Genomic DNA, 16,951 nt, shown 5'->3' with positions numbered 1-16,951 from the left:
GTTGGCATCTTATTTGTAAAATGGGGATTGGGGATTTTTTTCTGCCTTCATTGGTATTTTGATGGCTTTAGAAAGCTGTAGTTTGTTCAAGAGCAAATACATATGTAGGAGTTCTTTGTGATAATGTCAGGCAAGTTTTATTGGAGATCATATTTTTAATATACTTTTAAAAAAATATTAGTAGTCACACTTTGTGCTTTAAAGATTTGTCTTGATCAAGCTCCATAGGAAACTTTGGAGATCCAAATGCAGGTTTCTAGAAGACAGGGCCTGTATTATCTGCTTTGCTTAAAATAAGAAATTGCATTGTGCGGTATTTCGCTGAATATGGAAGGGAGTCTGAAAAGTTAAACCTTGTGAGAACAGCACAAGAATACGAAACGGAAATATTAGTGATTAAGAAATATTAAGAGCCTTGAAAAGGGTTCATTTTTTCAAATAGAATTTAAAAAAACTTTAGAAAGATGGTGAGCTGCTAAATTTGTTTTTAATTTTTCTAGAGTGAAGCATTCCAAACTGAAAATAATGTCAGAATAAACTGGGACCACTTTAAGCTGCTCTCAGATTTTAAACTTACTACTTTTATGTTAATCCTCTCCATGTATTTAATCTCAAGTTTAGTTAAATCTGTAGTGAAGATCTAGCGTGTGTGACTTCCCTTTAATCTTACGGTATTGCAAGTTTAACCTTTTCTCTCATTCTTCAAGGTTTTATTATATGATCTCCGGTCTAGTAATCCATTAATAGTCAAAGATCACCACTATGGGCTGCCTATTAAGGCAGTTCAGTTTCAGCGCCAGTTGGATTTAATTATCTCTGCGGATTCTCGAATCATAAAAATGTGGAACAAAGATACAGTAAGTGGTTTTCTGTTGCTGTATTCATATTTGTTTTTATTTTTTCTCCCCCATACAGCTTAAATAATAAAGCTGAAATTCAGTGTAGGAAGTTGGGTTTTTAATATGTCCTAATTTACATGGCATTGTGTCCTGCCTGACTAAATATGCTAACATCTGGGAAGGTATTCAATAGCCTGTCAGGTATAAAGATATAGTTTTAGGCTGTTGTGGGTCTTTTTAAGCTGTTTGTACATGTCTGCCTAATATGCTTCTTTCAGTAGGAGGATTTGAAATAAAAATCAATATTTTAGCCATTGCCCTGGTGTGTGTATTTCTCATGATGTATTTGAACACATCCAGTTATGATTTTTCATCAGAGAAAGCATGGTTATTCCAATTTCCTGCTCGTAGAAGGGCTAACTCCAAAGGTAGATCAGTTGGTTTATAACCTATTAAAATGAGGTGCTGCTTATGTTTGGATATTGAAGCAGTTACTATGCCTAGGTCCAGATAACAGCGTGTCCTAGGCTGTGTTAATGGATTATGTTGCAATAGGCAGCCCCTCTCTCTCCCTCCCTTTCGCACCTCTTAAGTGAAGTTGAAATCTCTTGAGTTTCCCAAGCCTTAATTTCATTATATTACACTGTACTTTTTCTTTCCATCAGTGCAGCTAGCACAAAGTGTACCCCATAGATAGAGAGCAATACTACTGTAGCTTGGTTCAGCTTGAGGAGCTATCTTTTATTGTATTCCTTCTAGAAAACGTGCTCCACCTGTGCTTTTCTGGCATTATACTGAAACACCGAGAGCAGTTACAGTAGTTGAGAGGCATTTTTTTTCTGACTATTTCAGGCAGTCATTTCTCTGTTGCTGTGCTTCTTCATGAACTTTCAACAGCCTCTGTTACTCTCTCTGTGACTGGAAGCAGTTTTTTTGTAAATCCCTCTGCAGTTACATTTTATTCTTTAAAAGAGCATATAAATGATTGGTTATTATTTAAAACATCTGCAGACCTCTCCCCATTTTTCCTAGGTATCTCTATTTCCCTCACTGACAACAAAGCACTGTGAAGTTTGTCAGGTGGCCTCTGCAGTGGGAAAAGGGAGGGTTTCTTACTGCTGGAAGGCATGGATAGCTTTGGACTCTTTCCTAGAGTATGTTCCAGCTGGCTCCACCTCTCCCAGATGTTGGTTCCTGACTATCTCTGGCTGGGAACCAACTGCAGAGGCAGACTCTGGGGTGGAGAGCATATGGCTTTGATACCAGAATAGCCCCATGCTGAGACGTGCCTTGGGGTGGGGAGCGTGAGGCTTTTGTCTGCTAAGACCGGGGTGGGAGGACTCCTGATTAATCATCGGGGAGAGACCAGAGGTGGGTGGGGTAACAGCATGTAACTGGGAGGGAAAGGAAGGGCCCAGAAAGGTAGGTGGGATTGCTTCAGGGAAAGAAAGAGGAGGAATAGGATCAAAATTTGCTCTGTTCCTGTCCCTCGTTTAGAACCGTGCAGGCATGTACTTTCATGCCTCAGAATCTGTGGCCCAGTTCTTGGAGACTCTTCTTTACTGGCTGTCTTGTGTGTTGGCTTATAAGAGCACCTGTATTTTGTCTGGGTTTTTCAGACTCTGTTCCAAATATTTTTTTTTTTTTGAGAATGTAGTTTCCCACTTCTACCTTTTACTTAAAAACCTTTTCCATTTAAATTTTTACCTAAGCTAGGTACCACTGCATGCTTTTACTACTTCTGTTTTACATTTAGACCTCTTTACTACAGAGTTTATAAGTTACAGATAAAGCCCTGAGCTATATTTAATTTTATGTAGGTATGAGCAGAGTAGAGGAACCAAGCTCTGGAATTAAATTCCATTCCCATTCCATTGTTTCAGCTAATGATACTTAACAAAATTATTGAAAACTACCACATTCAAACTTGTCCAAAAGGAGGGTTACAGTGGCAACATGCCAGGAAGTTACAGACCTCACTCCAACCCCACGGCATGAAATACAGGAATTCTGACAGAGGTTTTCAGCACAGAAGTCTGAGCTGAGAAATTGGAAGTGCCAGTGTACACTGCTGTGTCTGCACTAACCAGCAGGCTACACTTCCTTATCAGGGATCAGATCAGAGACAAAATACAGTGTTGATTCCTTGTGTGATGTTCTGTAAAATCTGTCCTATCTTTAATCTATCACATTTTTAACTTCTATAATAGCTATCCTTAACATTTAGGTTTACTAAATTTAATTACATTGTTTGGAGTTCTTTTATAATATATTTTCTTCCTACAATTTCAGGGGAAGATATTTACTTCAGTGGAGCCAGAATATGAAATAAACGATGTCTGCCTATATCCCAATTCAGGTATGTTACATATATTAATGTCTTAGTAATTTCAAAAAGGACAGCTTGTCTGTGGATATTTCTTTCTCTTTGGGTGATACAAATTAGGTCTGCTTTCTTCCTTATGACAGAGCTAGGAAAAAATGGTTACTTGTCAGTTAGTGTCACTGTTTCCTCTGCATCTGTATTAAATAGGAGCCTCTTGGCAGTTGGGAGCTGCTGTGCTGTCTAGTGAGTGACTGACCTCTTTTGCCCTTTCAAATATCTCTAGTGTTTCATTTCATAAGAATAGGAATTTTGGCCCTTCGTCTCGGCAGAGACCCAGGTGAGTTAGAGCTTGCTTTCTAGAGCTAGGAAAAATCTCCTTAGAGCAAGCTTAAAAAATTCTACAAGTGTTTACAGCTAGTGGATCTTTCCTCATTTTGGATACAGCACTTACTGTGCTCTCCTTGAAACTGAATACCTGGGGTTTAAGCATAGATCCTAAGTGCAGACTTGTGTTCTCTTCAGGACTGTTTTCAGATTTCCTGAGTCTTGAAACTGTAGAGGTAAAAACTGAGGGTCACTTTTAACTGAAGCTTACGGATCCTACCTTTAGGAGTAAAAATATTTTCAAAATAGTGTTTGTATGTGCACATGTGCTTTGGCTGTACCTCAACTTGCCTTAATTTTCTCTGCTTGATCTGAGTTGCTTACTTAGTTCTTATCTAGTATGTGACACCTACTACTTTTTTAGAAAGCAATATTGGAAAAGATTAATTAAAAATTAGGGCCACTAGGATGGCACAGGACAAAATTTTTGATCCAGAGAATGCCTGTGGTGCAGACTTTGCTATCATCTCTATTTTAGAGAAATCTAGCAGTGAAGATAGAGCGACTTGGACTTTGATTCATACTAGCCGTTCAAATTCAAGATTGTAGATAAGTGAGTTTGAGATTTCTAACGAGTTAAAACTTATCTCGTTGCTTCTGCCAACTTCAGTTAAGAATGTGCCTCCTTTTTTTTCTTTTTTTTTTTTTTTTCCCAAGATGAGCACTTAAATCCTGATGCCTCCTGAGACAGTGGGCACTTTTGACCTCACATAGCAGCAAAACTGTAATGTTCTGCTAGACCTTGCTGATGGAAATACTAACCTGCTTCCTTGCTGCTCAGGGTTAGGCCCCTCTGAAACAGACTGTTGCTTCAGTTCTTAGGTATTGGGCTGGGTTTTTCTGAGCCCTCAAAAAGGCACCAATACTATTTATTTGTGTTCCAAGTATTTGTCTTTCCCAGATAAATACTGTAAGCAAAGAATTGAGGCCTGCCTAAACAGGGACTTTGTGGCATGGCAGTGGGGTACGTCCTGTGTGCCCTGCTTGTATGTACTGAGTTCCTGTTAGGAAATTTGAGAATAACCGTGGTACAAGTGTGGACTGTGCAATATGGAAGTAGACAAACCTGGTTTTCTCTGATCTGTGGCTACAGAGAGAGAGATCGTCAGAGTGAATTAGCCTTAGCATTTCATCTGGGTTTCACTTTTGGGCTTACAGACTTTATCCAGGAGAGCACCACGGAGTGACTGAACATCCATGCAGCGTTAATAATAAAGGGCTCTTGGCAGGGACTGAAACAGAAGTTATCTGACAGTGTAGGACCTGAGTGTAATTAGGTTGGCAGGGACCTCTGGGGATCATGTATTTCTTCTTCAAAGCAGGGCCAAAGTCTGATTGGGTTGCTCAGGTCATAACCAGTCAAGTTTGAATACCTGCAAGGATGGACCTTACCCAGCTATGGGTAACCTCTGTCCCTCATCTCCTCAAGTTAGCTCTGCTTTTCTCAGTTCTTACTGTTCTTTCTTCAGCCACATCTGTTAGGGGAGCTGGTTGATGTCTCTTGGTTAGAACTTCTGTGGGATGAATACTAGGTCTTACTTTAAGATAATGCAAAAGATAGAGGGGAAAAACTAGCACATGTTGTGGTGAAAAACTGAGAGACTTAAGGTAAGAGGTAGTGCACTGCATGTTTCTCACAAGTTCTGTTGCTGCAGAATTTAAGATGTCTAGCACCACCTCATGCTCATTCAGAATTTAAAGAACAATTTTGTCTGAACATCTGAAAAGAAGGAAATACTTTCAGCGAGAGGTACTTGCAGTTGTGGAGAGATGGCAATACAGTGTAATTTAAGTACTAGTATGGCTTTGGCTTGGTGCCATCACTGGTGCTCCAGCACTCTCAGAGCACCCTGGATGTTTGTAAAACCAGCAGGGCACAGAAAGCCCAAGAGATAATTGCCTTGCTTGTGCTCTTTAACAGTTCATGTGATGATGCTGCTCAGAAAGCCCATGTTGTAATCTCACCCTTATGCTCTTATATTCACTTAAAACAACTTTGCAGTTCATCATTGCATTGAAGGAAGCGCTTTCATATTGTATTTCACTGATTTGGGTCAAAATTCAGAATTTGTTTCATACCTTTACAGGTTTTGTGCCAAAATAAAGAGAACAGTTTTGGAAATGTCATGAACTAGAAAGGCATTAAATTTACATTTAGAATCCTTTTGGGGAACATGGTTGTCTGGTATATTTAGACATTCTACTTTTTTATATTTATAATTTCATTACAATAGTTGGGATAATCAAGTTTTGTTTTAAAACCGCTGAAGGTAGCTGATACTTTATGTTAGTTGCAGCACTGTGTCACATCAAAATGTCTGCTGTGTGTGCAGTAATGAAATAATTGTAACACTGAATTGTCACAATTGTAAAAAAATGTAGAAGCAAGTCTACCTTGTAACATAAAACATTCAGAACTATTTATGGTAAATTGTGGATCAATAAAACGTGAATTACTTTTTTTCAGTAGATTTCTAGTTCTGTTGTAGTTGGTGGTTGTTACAATTGTGGCTTCTTAAATTATCTTGCCAATCAGCTTCAATACTGCTGCCTTTCATGGGAGGCAAATCCTGGTGTATCTTTGACCAAGCAATTTGATGACAAACTTTAGTGGATCCCTTAAACTAGTTATGAATCTTTTTTCTAATCACACGTGCACAGAATGGGGTGAGGAGGGAGAAAAGGTTATTGCTGACCAAGGTGCCTTAACCCAGCTTCCGTGAAGTCATACAATAGAAGTGAAACTTAATTCCATCTTCAGAGTATGGAAACTTGTGCTTCGTGTTTCAATTATTGTTAAATATTTTTAAAGTAAAAAATTTGCTTTTTCTAAAACTGTTTCTCCCATTTGCTACAGCTTCATATTCATTCACGTTCCTTTAAATTGATGGAGCTGTGTTATAGACCACTTTCCAAAGATGGTCTTTATTTTCTTCTTTTCTCTGGAAAAAAACCCCAAATCATTCTCATGTATTTCCCTTTTAGAGGATCAGACCATGCTGCTGTGCATTTTGTTAGGGTGTGGTCTCTCTTCCAGTAAAATGTTTAAAACTAGCAAGCTGAAACAATGGAGTGGACTTCTCCTTACACAGACTCGTTCCTTTTTTATTCTTTTATTTCCCCTGTAGTATATTCCCATCTGCTATTCCAAGGTCTGTTGTATCCCTCCTTTTAGTTTTTGGTGGAAGACTCTCCAAGAGGAGGTTTTCCCTTTGCTGTCAGATTCGAAGCACCTGCAGAAATAGTTTTATCCTTTTATCTCTGGTGATTCATATTCAGTCAACAGAGAAATGCTTTGTTTCCCGCAATAGTAGCGAGTGTGCTGATGTGTTAAGGAAGCATGTAGTCTATATACATAGTATCTAGTACATTATCTGTAAGTATGTATATACTGTAATTCTTGCTTTTTCCTTAAAATGCCTGCAAAGCTTTCCACATAGAGTTTTTAGCCTCGGTTTGCTGACTAAGCTTTCACAAATCCCATGCTTTGCCAGGAAAGCAAGCCCCCTTTTTTCTGACATTTTTAAGTCCATCTGTATTGTGTATTTTTAATGAAAGGATTAGGTAGGAAGGATTACTCCACCCGTTTTAATTGCGTTCCTCTAGTTGGGTGTAAATTATATTTCTACCCTTTGGGTGTGTAGTAATTGACCCAATTATTCATAGTCTCAGTGGCATATGCTACAGTACTTTCAGATCAGAATGTTATCTAACCCCATTATTCTTCTTCATGTTCTATCTCTCATATTACCTGGTCGTCAGCTATATTGGAAAGACAAAAGTGAGATAAGCATGAAAGTATATGCCAGATGTCCTTATTACTCTCTCTTATGTAGAAGGAAATTGAGAGTATTACTCATTTTGAACTTAAATCTTGTGGCAGTTGTAGACTTTCTATGGATTTTAGTATTTCTACAGTACTTGTTTTATATTTAGAGTATTTGTAGCCCTTACTCATGGTGTTTCTTGGGTGTATTCATAGGTGTTTCAAATTGAACATTTGCCCTGGTTGGCTGATATCACTAGTACTAATGCATTTGAAGTTACACTGTCCTGTCTCTCATTTTGTGTTGTTACTGTTGTGCCAATTTCCCAAGGTGAAATATGAATAAAGTTGTAAGCCATGTCATGATTTAGGACTTTGTTTAAACTATAGTGGTGTGTTTAAACCAAAAATCAAAATAACCCAGAACCACTTTGTATTGGTAATACAACTTTATGCCCAAGATAGAATAAGTGGGTTTGTTCTAAATAGTGTTACGGAGTGAACTATTTATCATTTATTGTGAAAATTGGCAGCCCACAGTTGTCAGGGCTCCAGTGTTGCTGGAAGTGGTGCTGAACACTTTTTAAGACAGAGGACAGCACACAGGGAAAGAAGCTTCATTAGTTGTGCTGCTGTCAGACCTCTCTTTAGCATGTGAGGCAACAGTTTTATTATGGGTCCCAACTGGCCGTTCCGTTACTGGCCAAGAATATGTACTGTAGGAGGAACAGGTAATGTGATTTCACCCCTCCTCCCCTAACTTATGACAGGTTCTTTCCCTACAAATACTCAGGTTACCCTTCCAATAACGTTTTTTTTTTTTCCTAGCAGATTTTCCATTTTTTAAGTCTGATGCACAAACTTCATGTGAATTAAATTACTCAAGTGTGTATATATGTGTGTGTATATATCTGTGTGTTTTGTTTTTTTTTTTAGAGAGTAGCATTATCTGTTTGTGACCAGTATTTTTAAATGTGGAAATCTCTTTTTAGGAATGCTAATGACTGCCAATGAAGCCCCTAAAATGAATATCTATTATATACCAGTAAGTAATACACATTATTGTTGACATTGTGGGTTTTTTTAAAACTCAGTTGTTTGGTGCCATTCAAGTTTTCATGTTGGAAAATGACTTCTGCAGATTCATGTCTATACTCTCTGACTTTTCATGCTAAAGTAAATTTAAGGTAACTATAATTTATTAATGTGCCGTATTGAATTACTAAAAAAATAGCCTTTTTCTACCAATTCCAAAAACAGCTAGTAGCAATAGGAAATTCAAGTGGAGCTTTTCCAGAAAAAGTAGGTTTTCACAGCTGATTTAAAAAAAGTATTTCCTAAGTAGGAACTACATAGCTTACTTTCAAGCTAATAATTTCACTGTGTTGTGAAATAGTTCATTACTGTCTTTATGTCACTATATACCACATATTAATCATGGCAGTAAATATCCTTGTCTGTTCTGAGAAAGAAACATTGTTGTGTGGCTTCAAGTATGGCTCTTGGCTGTAGCTTCTTCTTAGTGTGTCCTGCTTGAATTGCAGCTTTTCTCTTGAGAAGCTCTTTACTTAAAAGGCTTAACCGTAGGTTAACTGTGTATTCTATCTCTGCAGGTTTGTTTTAGGGTGACTTACAATCATAGAATTTGTAAGGTTGGAAGGGACCTTTAAAGGTCATCTAGTCCAACCCCCCTGCAGTAAGCGGGGACATCTTTGCTAGATCAGGTGGCTCAGAGCCACATCGAGCCTGACCTTGTATATCTCCAGCAATGGGGCCTTCAACCACCTTCCCCAACCTAAATCTCCCTTTTCATTACCCCCTCTCCTACTGCTACATGCCCTTCTTCCCCAGCTTTCTTACAGACACCTTTCAGGTACTGGAAGGCTGTTCCGAGTTCCCCCCAGAGCCTTCTCTTCTCCAAGCTGAACAAGCCCAACTTTCTCAGCCTGTCTTCGTAGGAAAGGTGCTCCATCCCCCTGATCTATTTTGTGTCCCTTCTCTGGACCTGCCTCAACAGGTCCGTGTCCTTCTTGTGTTGAGGGCTCCAAAGCTGGACACAGCACTCCAGGTGAGGTCTCCCCAGAGCAGAGGGGCACAATCACCTCTCTCAATCTGCTGGCCACACTTCTTTTGATGCAGCCCAGGATGCAGTTGGCCTTCTGGGCTGCGGATGCACATGGGTGGCTCATGTCCAGCTTCTCATCCATGAGTGCTCCCAAGTCCTTTTCCTCAGGGCTGCCTTCAAGCACATCATCTCCTAACCTGTATGGGTAACAGGGGTTATTCTGACCAATGTGCAGGACCCTGCACTTGGCTTTGTTGAACTTCACGAGGTTCACCTGGGCTCACTTCTCCAGCCTGCACAGGTCCCTCTGGATGTCATCCCATCCCTCTGGCACTTTAACCTCACCGCTCAGCTTGGTGTCATCAGCAAACTTGCTGAGAGTGCACTCAATCCCACTGTCAGTATTATTATTAAAGGTATTAAATGGCACTGGTCCTGGTACAGATCCTTGAGGAACTCCGCCTGTCACTGACTTAACAGCAAGCCTTCTGCTGTTAGGGAATGTAGAAAACTACACCTTTATTCTGTTCATGGGTGTGATTCTACAGTGCATTCACTAGGGTTGGTTTTTTTTTTTGCTTTGTAGGGGACAAATAGTAAGGATATTTATGCAAAGATTACATGCAAAATAGCTGACCGGACTCTAAAAATGCATACAACACTTCTTCAGTCATTTAATTCACATTCTGGACAAACTAAAATTTGTTAATTTTGAAGTATGTTTTTAACTGGTATATTTTGAAGTATATTTTTAAATCAGTCAAGAAGTACTCATTTAGATAATCAAATTCAGACTATGAATTCAAATTATGTATGAAGACCCGTATGGTCTTGATGAGTTTTAAGACAGAGATTCGTCTGTCTACACTTCTCTTGGTGTCTGTGTGTATATATATATACCTTTTGCATGTCCATGTCTAAACACAACAGTGTGCCCCTCTAAACAGTTCTGCAGTCCTGTTATATTTACTTGTATTGTTAGGTTTTTGTGTTTGAAGAAAGTAGAACTTGGTACACAAATTCTTTGCGTTGCGTTTGTGTCAGGGTGTTGTTCTAATCAACTTGTATTTTATTAAATGGTGCTGTTCCATGTTCTGTGTGACAAAGGGAGGGAACAACAAGTATTTTTGTGTTTAAGACAAAATGTTAGCCATCTTTATAAGCTAAACACTTTGTTTCTATGTACCTTGTCCTTTGTAAGGTTTAGAGTAGCTATCCAAGCTTTTTTCTTTTTTTAATATCTGGTCTTTTTAATGAATGTATTGGGGAAGCCAAACTCTCAGATTTTCAAAGTTTGGTGAGTTTTAAAAACTTGAATGGACTAGTGTCTCAGTTTTAAGTAATTCAGATGGACAAAGCATTCCTTCTATCACTAAGGGGAAGGTTCAGCTTCTCTCTGAAAACTCTGCAGTGTGATGTTTCTATGCAGTTGTGCCTGATACATGAACTTTTCAGCTCTAGTACATGAGAGTTGCACATCCAGCATCACCACGTAATCAAAAAGTTATTCTGTCATCTTGATTGTCACCAGCAATGGGTCTTTGTTAGAACTTGTTCTGGCCAGCATTATTTTGAGTATTCTTGCACATACTGTAAATCAAAAAGAAAAATATTATTTTTTTTACTCTATGACAAATCTCACGTTCATAGAGTCCTCTGTGAATACTGAGTTCATGTTTCTGAAGTCAGAGAATCTTTAGCTGAGAAATCTAAGCACTATATATTAGATTCAGATCAGACTTAAGAGACATTCTTGCAAACCTAAATATTGACTAGTACAATCTAGTATTTTTGCAGCATGGAGGCTATTCCAATGAAAACTAACACATTTCTTTCCTTAAGCCATCTTCCTTTGTCACCATTCTCTGATTATTGGTGCCTGAGTCTGCCTGAACTTGTTTGGATCATACCTTTTTATGAGTTTTGTGTTCTCAGTAACACATAAGCGTACAAATGGACTCAAATGATGAATGTTAAATCATAAATCCAAATATGAGCTCTATTTTTTAAAATATTGTATGTAAGAACATCTAAAATTTGATTCAAAGGCTCCTGCTCAGATTAAATTTGTGTTTTGAATAAGCTAATCTCCATTACACATAAATGGCTTTGAGTTTGAAGATATCTTAAATATTGGTATAACCCTTTTTTAGTCAGTGATCTGTAGCTCATCTGAAAGCATGGAATGCTTATTTTAAACTATATAAAGTTAAAGGTAGTAAGGAGAAGTTACATTGAAATAGAAGTCTCACACTGTAGTAACTGGCTTTTTTACCCTGTCTGCCTTTTCACAGGCAAGGCTGAAGTGGCTGGCACAAAGTGTCGTGTAATTCAAGTATGTATTACTGTATTTCCTAAGAATCAAGCATATAGCTCTCCAAATCTGTTTTGATTGGCTGTTTTGCTTTTGTTTTAATCTCCTTTTTAAATGAAGAAAATATAAAATGGAGAAGTCATGTCAGCTTTAAGCTGCTCCAGGGCATTTGTTATTAAGGAAAACTCAGTGTTATTAATGTGTTCATGTTACTGTTTTATTCCTTGATCTTTTGGGTTAGTTATTTGAGCTCAGAGATGCACACCTGTCCTTTGGTTTCTGTGTCAGTAGATTTTATTAAGACAGGGTTTTTTCCATCCTTGAAACACTGAGTAATTTCCTTGCACAGGCAAAGATATGTTTAGTTTCTTATGCCTCTGGAGCACCGTGTTAAAGAACCACCGATCTGCTGTATTACCTGATCTCTTTTCATAGAAAAAGCCAGCAAACTAGACTTAAGAACTAGGATTCACTGCTTTTCCAATGAGCAGCTCAATTTCCTGTTTGTTTGTTTACTTTGAGGTAGATGTAAAATGTGTTCTCTGTTTTTGAGATGTTGACAAGAGCTGAGTTACAATTCCTGAATTCCACAACAGAATAAACCCTCAGGGGAAATGCTGCTACTATAAAGGACAGTTGTTTTTCAGAGCTTCTGGTTCCCCTGTAGTGCTAGTAATTATTCTTTTTATTTATTTATTTTTAAGTCTTCATCAGAACAGCTACAAGGAATTACCATATTTATGGTCAGGGAGGGTACTTAAAATCTCAACTGTACTTTGCTGTCCTCTAGCTCTTCTAGAGAAAAAAACAAAACCAAACAATCTTCAGCACAAGAGGTGCCCAGCAGTCAGTCTCACAGCACAGGAGGACGTAAGTATGCACAGGGGTGCAGACAGACCCAGCGTCCTCTGTCCTTGATTGAAGTTGGCCAGACAGTGGAATACCGTGCCCAGCCTAATATACCCTGCCTCTCAGCAGGTTTTATTAGTGTGGGCACAGTGCTTTGCTAACACAGCTACATGACTTGTGAACTAGAGCTGGCTCATGTTCGGTCAGCTTGGAGTTGGGTCTGACTGAGCTCATGTCTGAGTGAATTATCTGTGTGAATGTGCCCATTCTCTCCATTGTTAACGCCAATTTCCATCGCAAAAGCAAGAAACGACTGTCTCTTGGACTTCAGGGTTATAAAAGGGTTGACAACGGCTATCACAATATTGTCCATAAATGAAATGGCATGCTTCAGCTTTTCCTGCAGAATTTTCAACAAGATAGATATGACATTTGAGATGAGGAATGTCTGAGAGAGCTGTGCTTTCTTAAAACAAAAAAAAAATCACTGCAGTCTTTTCTTTTGTGAGTGAAGCTGTCAGCAGAGGGAATAGGTGATTTGGGGCTTGTTAAAAAGACAAGCTTGGTTTTAAACAGCAAGATGCTGTCCTGTGCAGGTACACAGTGCAGGGAGTAGGTAAAAGCCAAGCTGAATCTGACCGTTGAAATGAAATGTTTGTTTTACATAGGTAACATCTTGAGTGGCTTAGCTTAGAGACTTTGTTTTTGTTTTATTTTGTTGGGCTTTAATGAGGGCAAGTGCCTCTGACTGGAATTGGGCCGCTTGCCAACAGTTTAATAGTTAACTTGCAGTTTATGCAAACATTTGGAACCTGCTTCTTGCCAGCTGGCTTCCTGGTGTATCACTTTGATGTGCGCCTCGGGAAGGTTGAAATGAAAGTTGTGTGTGCCTTGGGATACTTTTCAGACTACTGACTCAGAAGTGTAAGTTGAGTCAATAGTGCAACCGGGATCTGGCCAAAGAAGCGAAGAGGGAGAAGCTCCACCGACACATGGTGGTCCACTGGCCTGTGATCTGAGATGAGCCTGATTCCCTTAAATTTCATTGAGGCTTTCAGCTTCTGTCACATACAGTGTTCCCTTTTCAGGTTGTATAGAAAAACCCTTACATGCCAGCTCCTGGATGCTCTAGGTGGAAAGCAAGGGGCATAGATGTTATTTATTCTGTTTACTACTGGTTACACGAACATGTCTGATCTTAGCACAGACATTTCTGATCAGTCCTGTCTCCTTTATTGGACTTGAAAGTTTAGGCTCTGTATACATACTGAAACTGAAACTTGCTCTTCTTCATTAGGCTGTTAAAAGAAGGGAGCAATTAAGCATGTAATTAATTGAATGCACTATTCAGTGTTCTGGATTTTTTTTATTTTTTTTAAACTTTCCTGCAGCCTTGGCAGAAAACTCCCTGCTGAGGCTAGAAGCAATGTACTTTTGGTGCAGAGAAGATATTAAGCTCTTTAAGAAAAAATAAATCCCGGAGCGTCTCTGGCTTCTTTTCAGGTGGTTTTGGAAAATCATTTGATACCCAGGCGCTCTCCTGGTTCTGGGTTGTTGGAGTTACAAACTGAAAATGTTTCAAGGGCAAGTATTTCTTGCCTACTCAATGATTCAGTTTCTCCAAGAATATCATGGGCCTGGTTTCTAATACAATACCCACTTTGGATATGTGGATCTCTGTACTGCTAGAAATATTTATGAATTTTGTCCTCTCCAAATCGGATGGCTTTTCAGCTAAACCAACCATTTCTGGTACTTCTTTCCTTCCCTGCATACTATTTTAACTCACTTAGTTTCACCTTTTTTAGGTCCCTTACTTGCCTGTTTCAGTTTCTCTTTATTGCCACCTATTTTTTTTAATAAGTTTCAAAAAATGCTCATTCTTAAAGATGTTTTTTCCTTATATTCAGAAAAAAAAAATAGAAAAACTGTAGAAAAAGCTGTTTTCCTTAATAAACTGAAATCCCATAACCACAGAATAAAACACCAAATTCTACTAGTTCATATGCTTCCATTTCATGCATTGAATATTTATGAAGCAATTCTGAATGTGGAACTTGTACAGAAGCAAGTGCAAATGAAGGCAGTTTTTGAATACCTGAATTTACCCTTTCTTAATACTATTTTTGAACATCTCTGGATTGAAAATTAAGGATAAACATGCTCTAGTTTGATTGTAGGCTTCCAGGTTAGCTGCTTTTAAACCTACATGTGCCTGAGTTGGTTGAAGAGTTGTGTTCAGTTCACTCAGAGGAAGAAAAATCATTTATTTGAGATAGTCTACTATTTTCTGTCAGTCTGGTAACAGGGTGTTCTCAGTAGTTCTGTGCAAGGAGTTGTAGTTGTCAGGTACCTGGAATCACAGACTGGTTTGGGTTGGAAGGGACCTTAAAGATCGCCCAGTTCTACCCCCCTGCCATGGGCAGGGCACCGTCTACTAGATCAGGTTGCCCAAAGCCCTATCCAGCCCTGCCTTGAACACTGCCAGGGAGGGGGCATTCTTTCTAGTATCTCTTCTAAATCTCCCCTCTTTCAGTTTAAACCCATTCCCCCATGTCCTATCACTACACTCCCTGATAAACAGGCTCTCTCTGTCTTTCCTGTTGGCCTCTTCAGGCACTGGAAGGCTTCATTAAGGTCTCTCCAGAGCCTTCTCTTCTCCAGGCTGAACAAGCCCATCTCAGGCTGTCTTCACAGCAGAGGTGCTCTGGCCCTCTGATCCTCTTTGTGCATTCACTCCAGCAGCCTATTGTCTGGTGCTGGGAACCCCTGTTCTTACTGTCTGTCATTTCTCACTTCAAAGAATTCGGTAAGTTTCCTATGTGTGCCATGCTCCCCAGTTACCTCTATGGCCATAGCCTTTTGGAACAATTTCCTCAATCTAAGACTTTCTCATCCTTTCATAATTTTGGGATCTAGTAATTGTCTCTTTTCTCTTTTGGGTCTGTATGTGATGGGGATACAGTTAGAGAGGAACGCCCATCCATCCTTTGTGCTTCATGCCCTTAAGCCCAATGTTCAGTATAGTCAGCTGTCGTTCAAATGGTTTATGGGTCCTGTTCCAGCAAGATCTTCTGAACAGATTTCTGGCTTCTGCATGGTAAAAGCTATGAAGCAAATGAGACAATTCCTTTTATATTTATGGCTGGCACTTCGACACTAATGGAGCAGATTAGGACTGGAGAGTGAGATTTTGATTTCTCGAAGGATGTTTTTCTGTCTTCTGATTGACACAGTCATTCTGGATGAATGCTGCCTCAGCTGTCTTGAAGATCTTGTGATAAGGCTGAATTCTGTGGAAGACAGTTGTTCATCTCTTTCAATACAGCCTAAAACCAAGAAGTTTTAGGGAAAGTGGAAAGCAACACCAAAACTGAATTGTGCTGAAAGACTTTTTTTTCCTACCCCAAAACAACATTCAGTGTAGAAAAATGTTTTAATTCCTTGGTAAAAAAATCTAAAATAAAATGCAGTAGTTACAATGGAGACTGGGAAATACTGGTCTTAACCTTAGTTTGGTCAGCATGCAAGCTTTGTAATGACTGGAAAAGAGGGTTGTTATGAAGCAATGCATTACAGTTATGCTTTGGGACTGCCAAGTGTTAAAAGGAGAAAACTTTCTCTTAATAAAAAGACACTAAAGTGCATCATTGACCATTATGCTAATTCTGAGTTTTGATATAGCATTCTTTTAGAACTGTGCTTTCCATTCAGAACAGTCTGATCCTTTACACAGAAAAATTGTGCAAACAATATAAATAGAATGTGGTGAATGATACATTACCTATCTCACAGTATTAACAAGCATAGGAAAAAGTTGTTTATCTTCACAAACAGAAATGTGAGCTTCCTACTTTTAACCTAAACACTTTCAAAGTGAAAAATAACACACTGGGCTCATTCCCAACAAAGGATATCCTCCATTTCCCATGCACTGGCTGAGAGATGCAATGCCACTTACCACACGTATGTAGAAGGAAAACACCAGCATGCCATAATCAGGAAACACTTTCTGGTCTTCCTGTGAAACTTGTTTCAGATGTTTTTTTGGTGCTGATGGTGCAGCAGGTCAACATCATGTGTAGATTATGAGGGTGTATGATCCCTGACTAGCTGCTGTTGTGGATGATGATAGGCAGTGCTGCTTCACAGTGGGTTTTTTTTTTTTTTAATAGGTAGCAGCATGTTCACTATTAAGTCTGTACTTCCTTATAGTTTGCATCACACTTTTCACGCAGCAAAGGAGAAAACTATTAAAAGGATCAGTTTTCCTGAATTATGCAAGGTGATTGCTCTGCAGTTGATTGACTCGTGTCTTTTAGTGTTGTGACTGATTCTTAAGCAATTGCTAGATAGACCCTCTGTTTTTAACAAGCAGCTTTTGAAGGAGGGAGGTTCTCACCTTTTT

The 16,951-nt window shown here is 39.0% G+C and overlaps 1 protein-coding gene across 3 annotated transcripts in view; it reads left to right on the top strand.

Moving 5' to 3' along the window:
* NOL10 (nucleolar protein 10) overlaps positions 1-16,951 on the top strand; it is a gene marked incomplete at its 5' end in the record, with an annotated part of 51,859 nt that overhangs the window by 11,078 nt on the left and 23,830 nt on the right. For 2 of the 3 annotated variants that reach the window (XM_084262402.1, XM_084262401.1), the window contains 3 exons: positions 708-857; positions 3,132-3,198; positions 8,308-8,360. In XM_084262402.1, coding sequence (XP_084118528.1) covers positions 708-857; positions 3,132-3,198; positions 8,308-8,360 — 270 coding nt within the window. The remainder of the gene's footprint in view (positions 1-707; positions 858-3,131; positions 3,199-8,307; positions 8,361-16,951) is intronic. The other variant, XM_084262403.1, reaches the window with a different exon arrangement.

Source organism: Gallinula chloropus, assembly GCF_964237585.1.
Source record: "Gallinula chloropus genome assembly, chromosome: 3".
Lineage (NCBI taxonomy): Eukaryota > Metazoa > Chordata > Aves > Gruiformes > Rallidae > Gallinula > Gallinula chloropus.
This window is presented reverse-complemented; position numbering and strand designations above follow the sequence as displayed.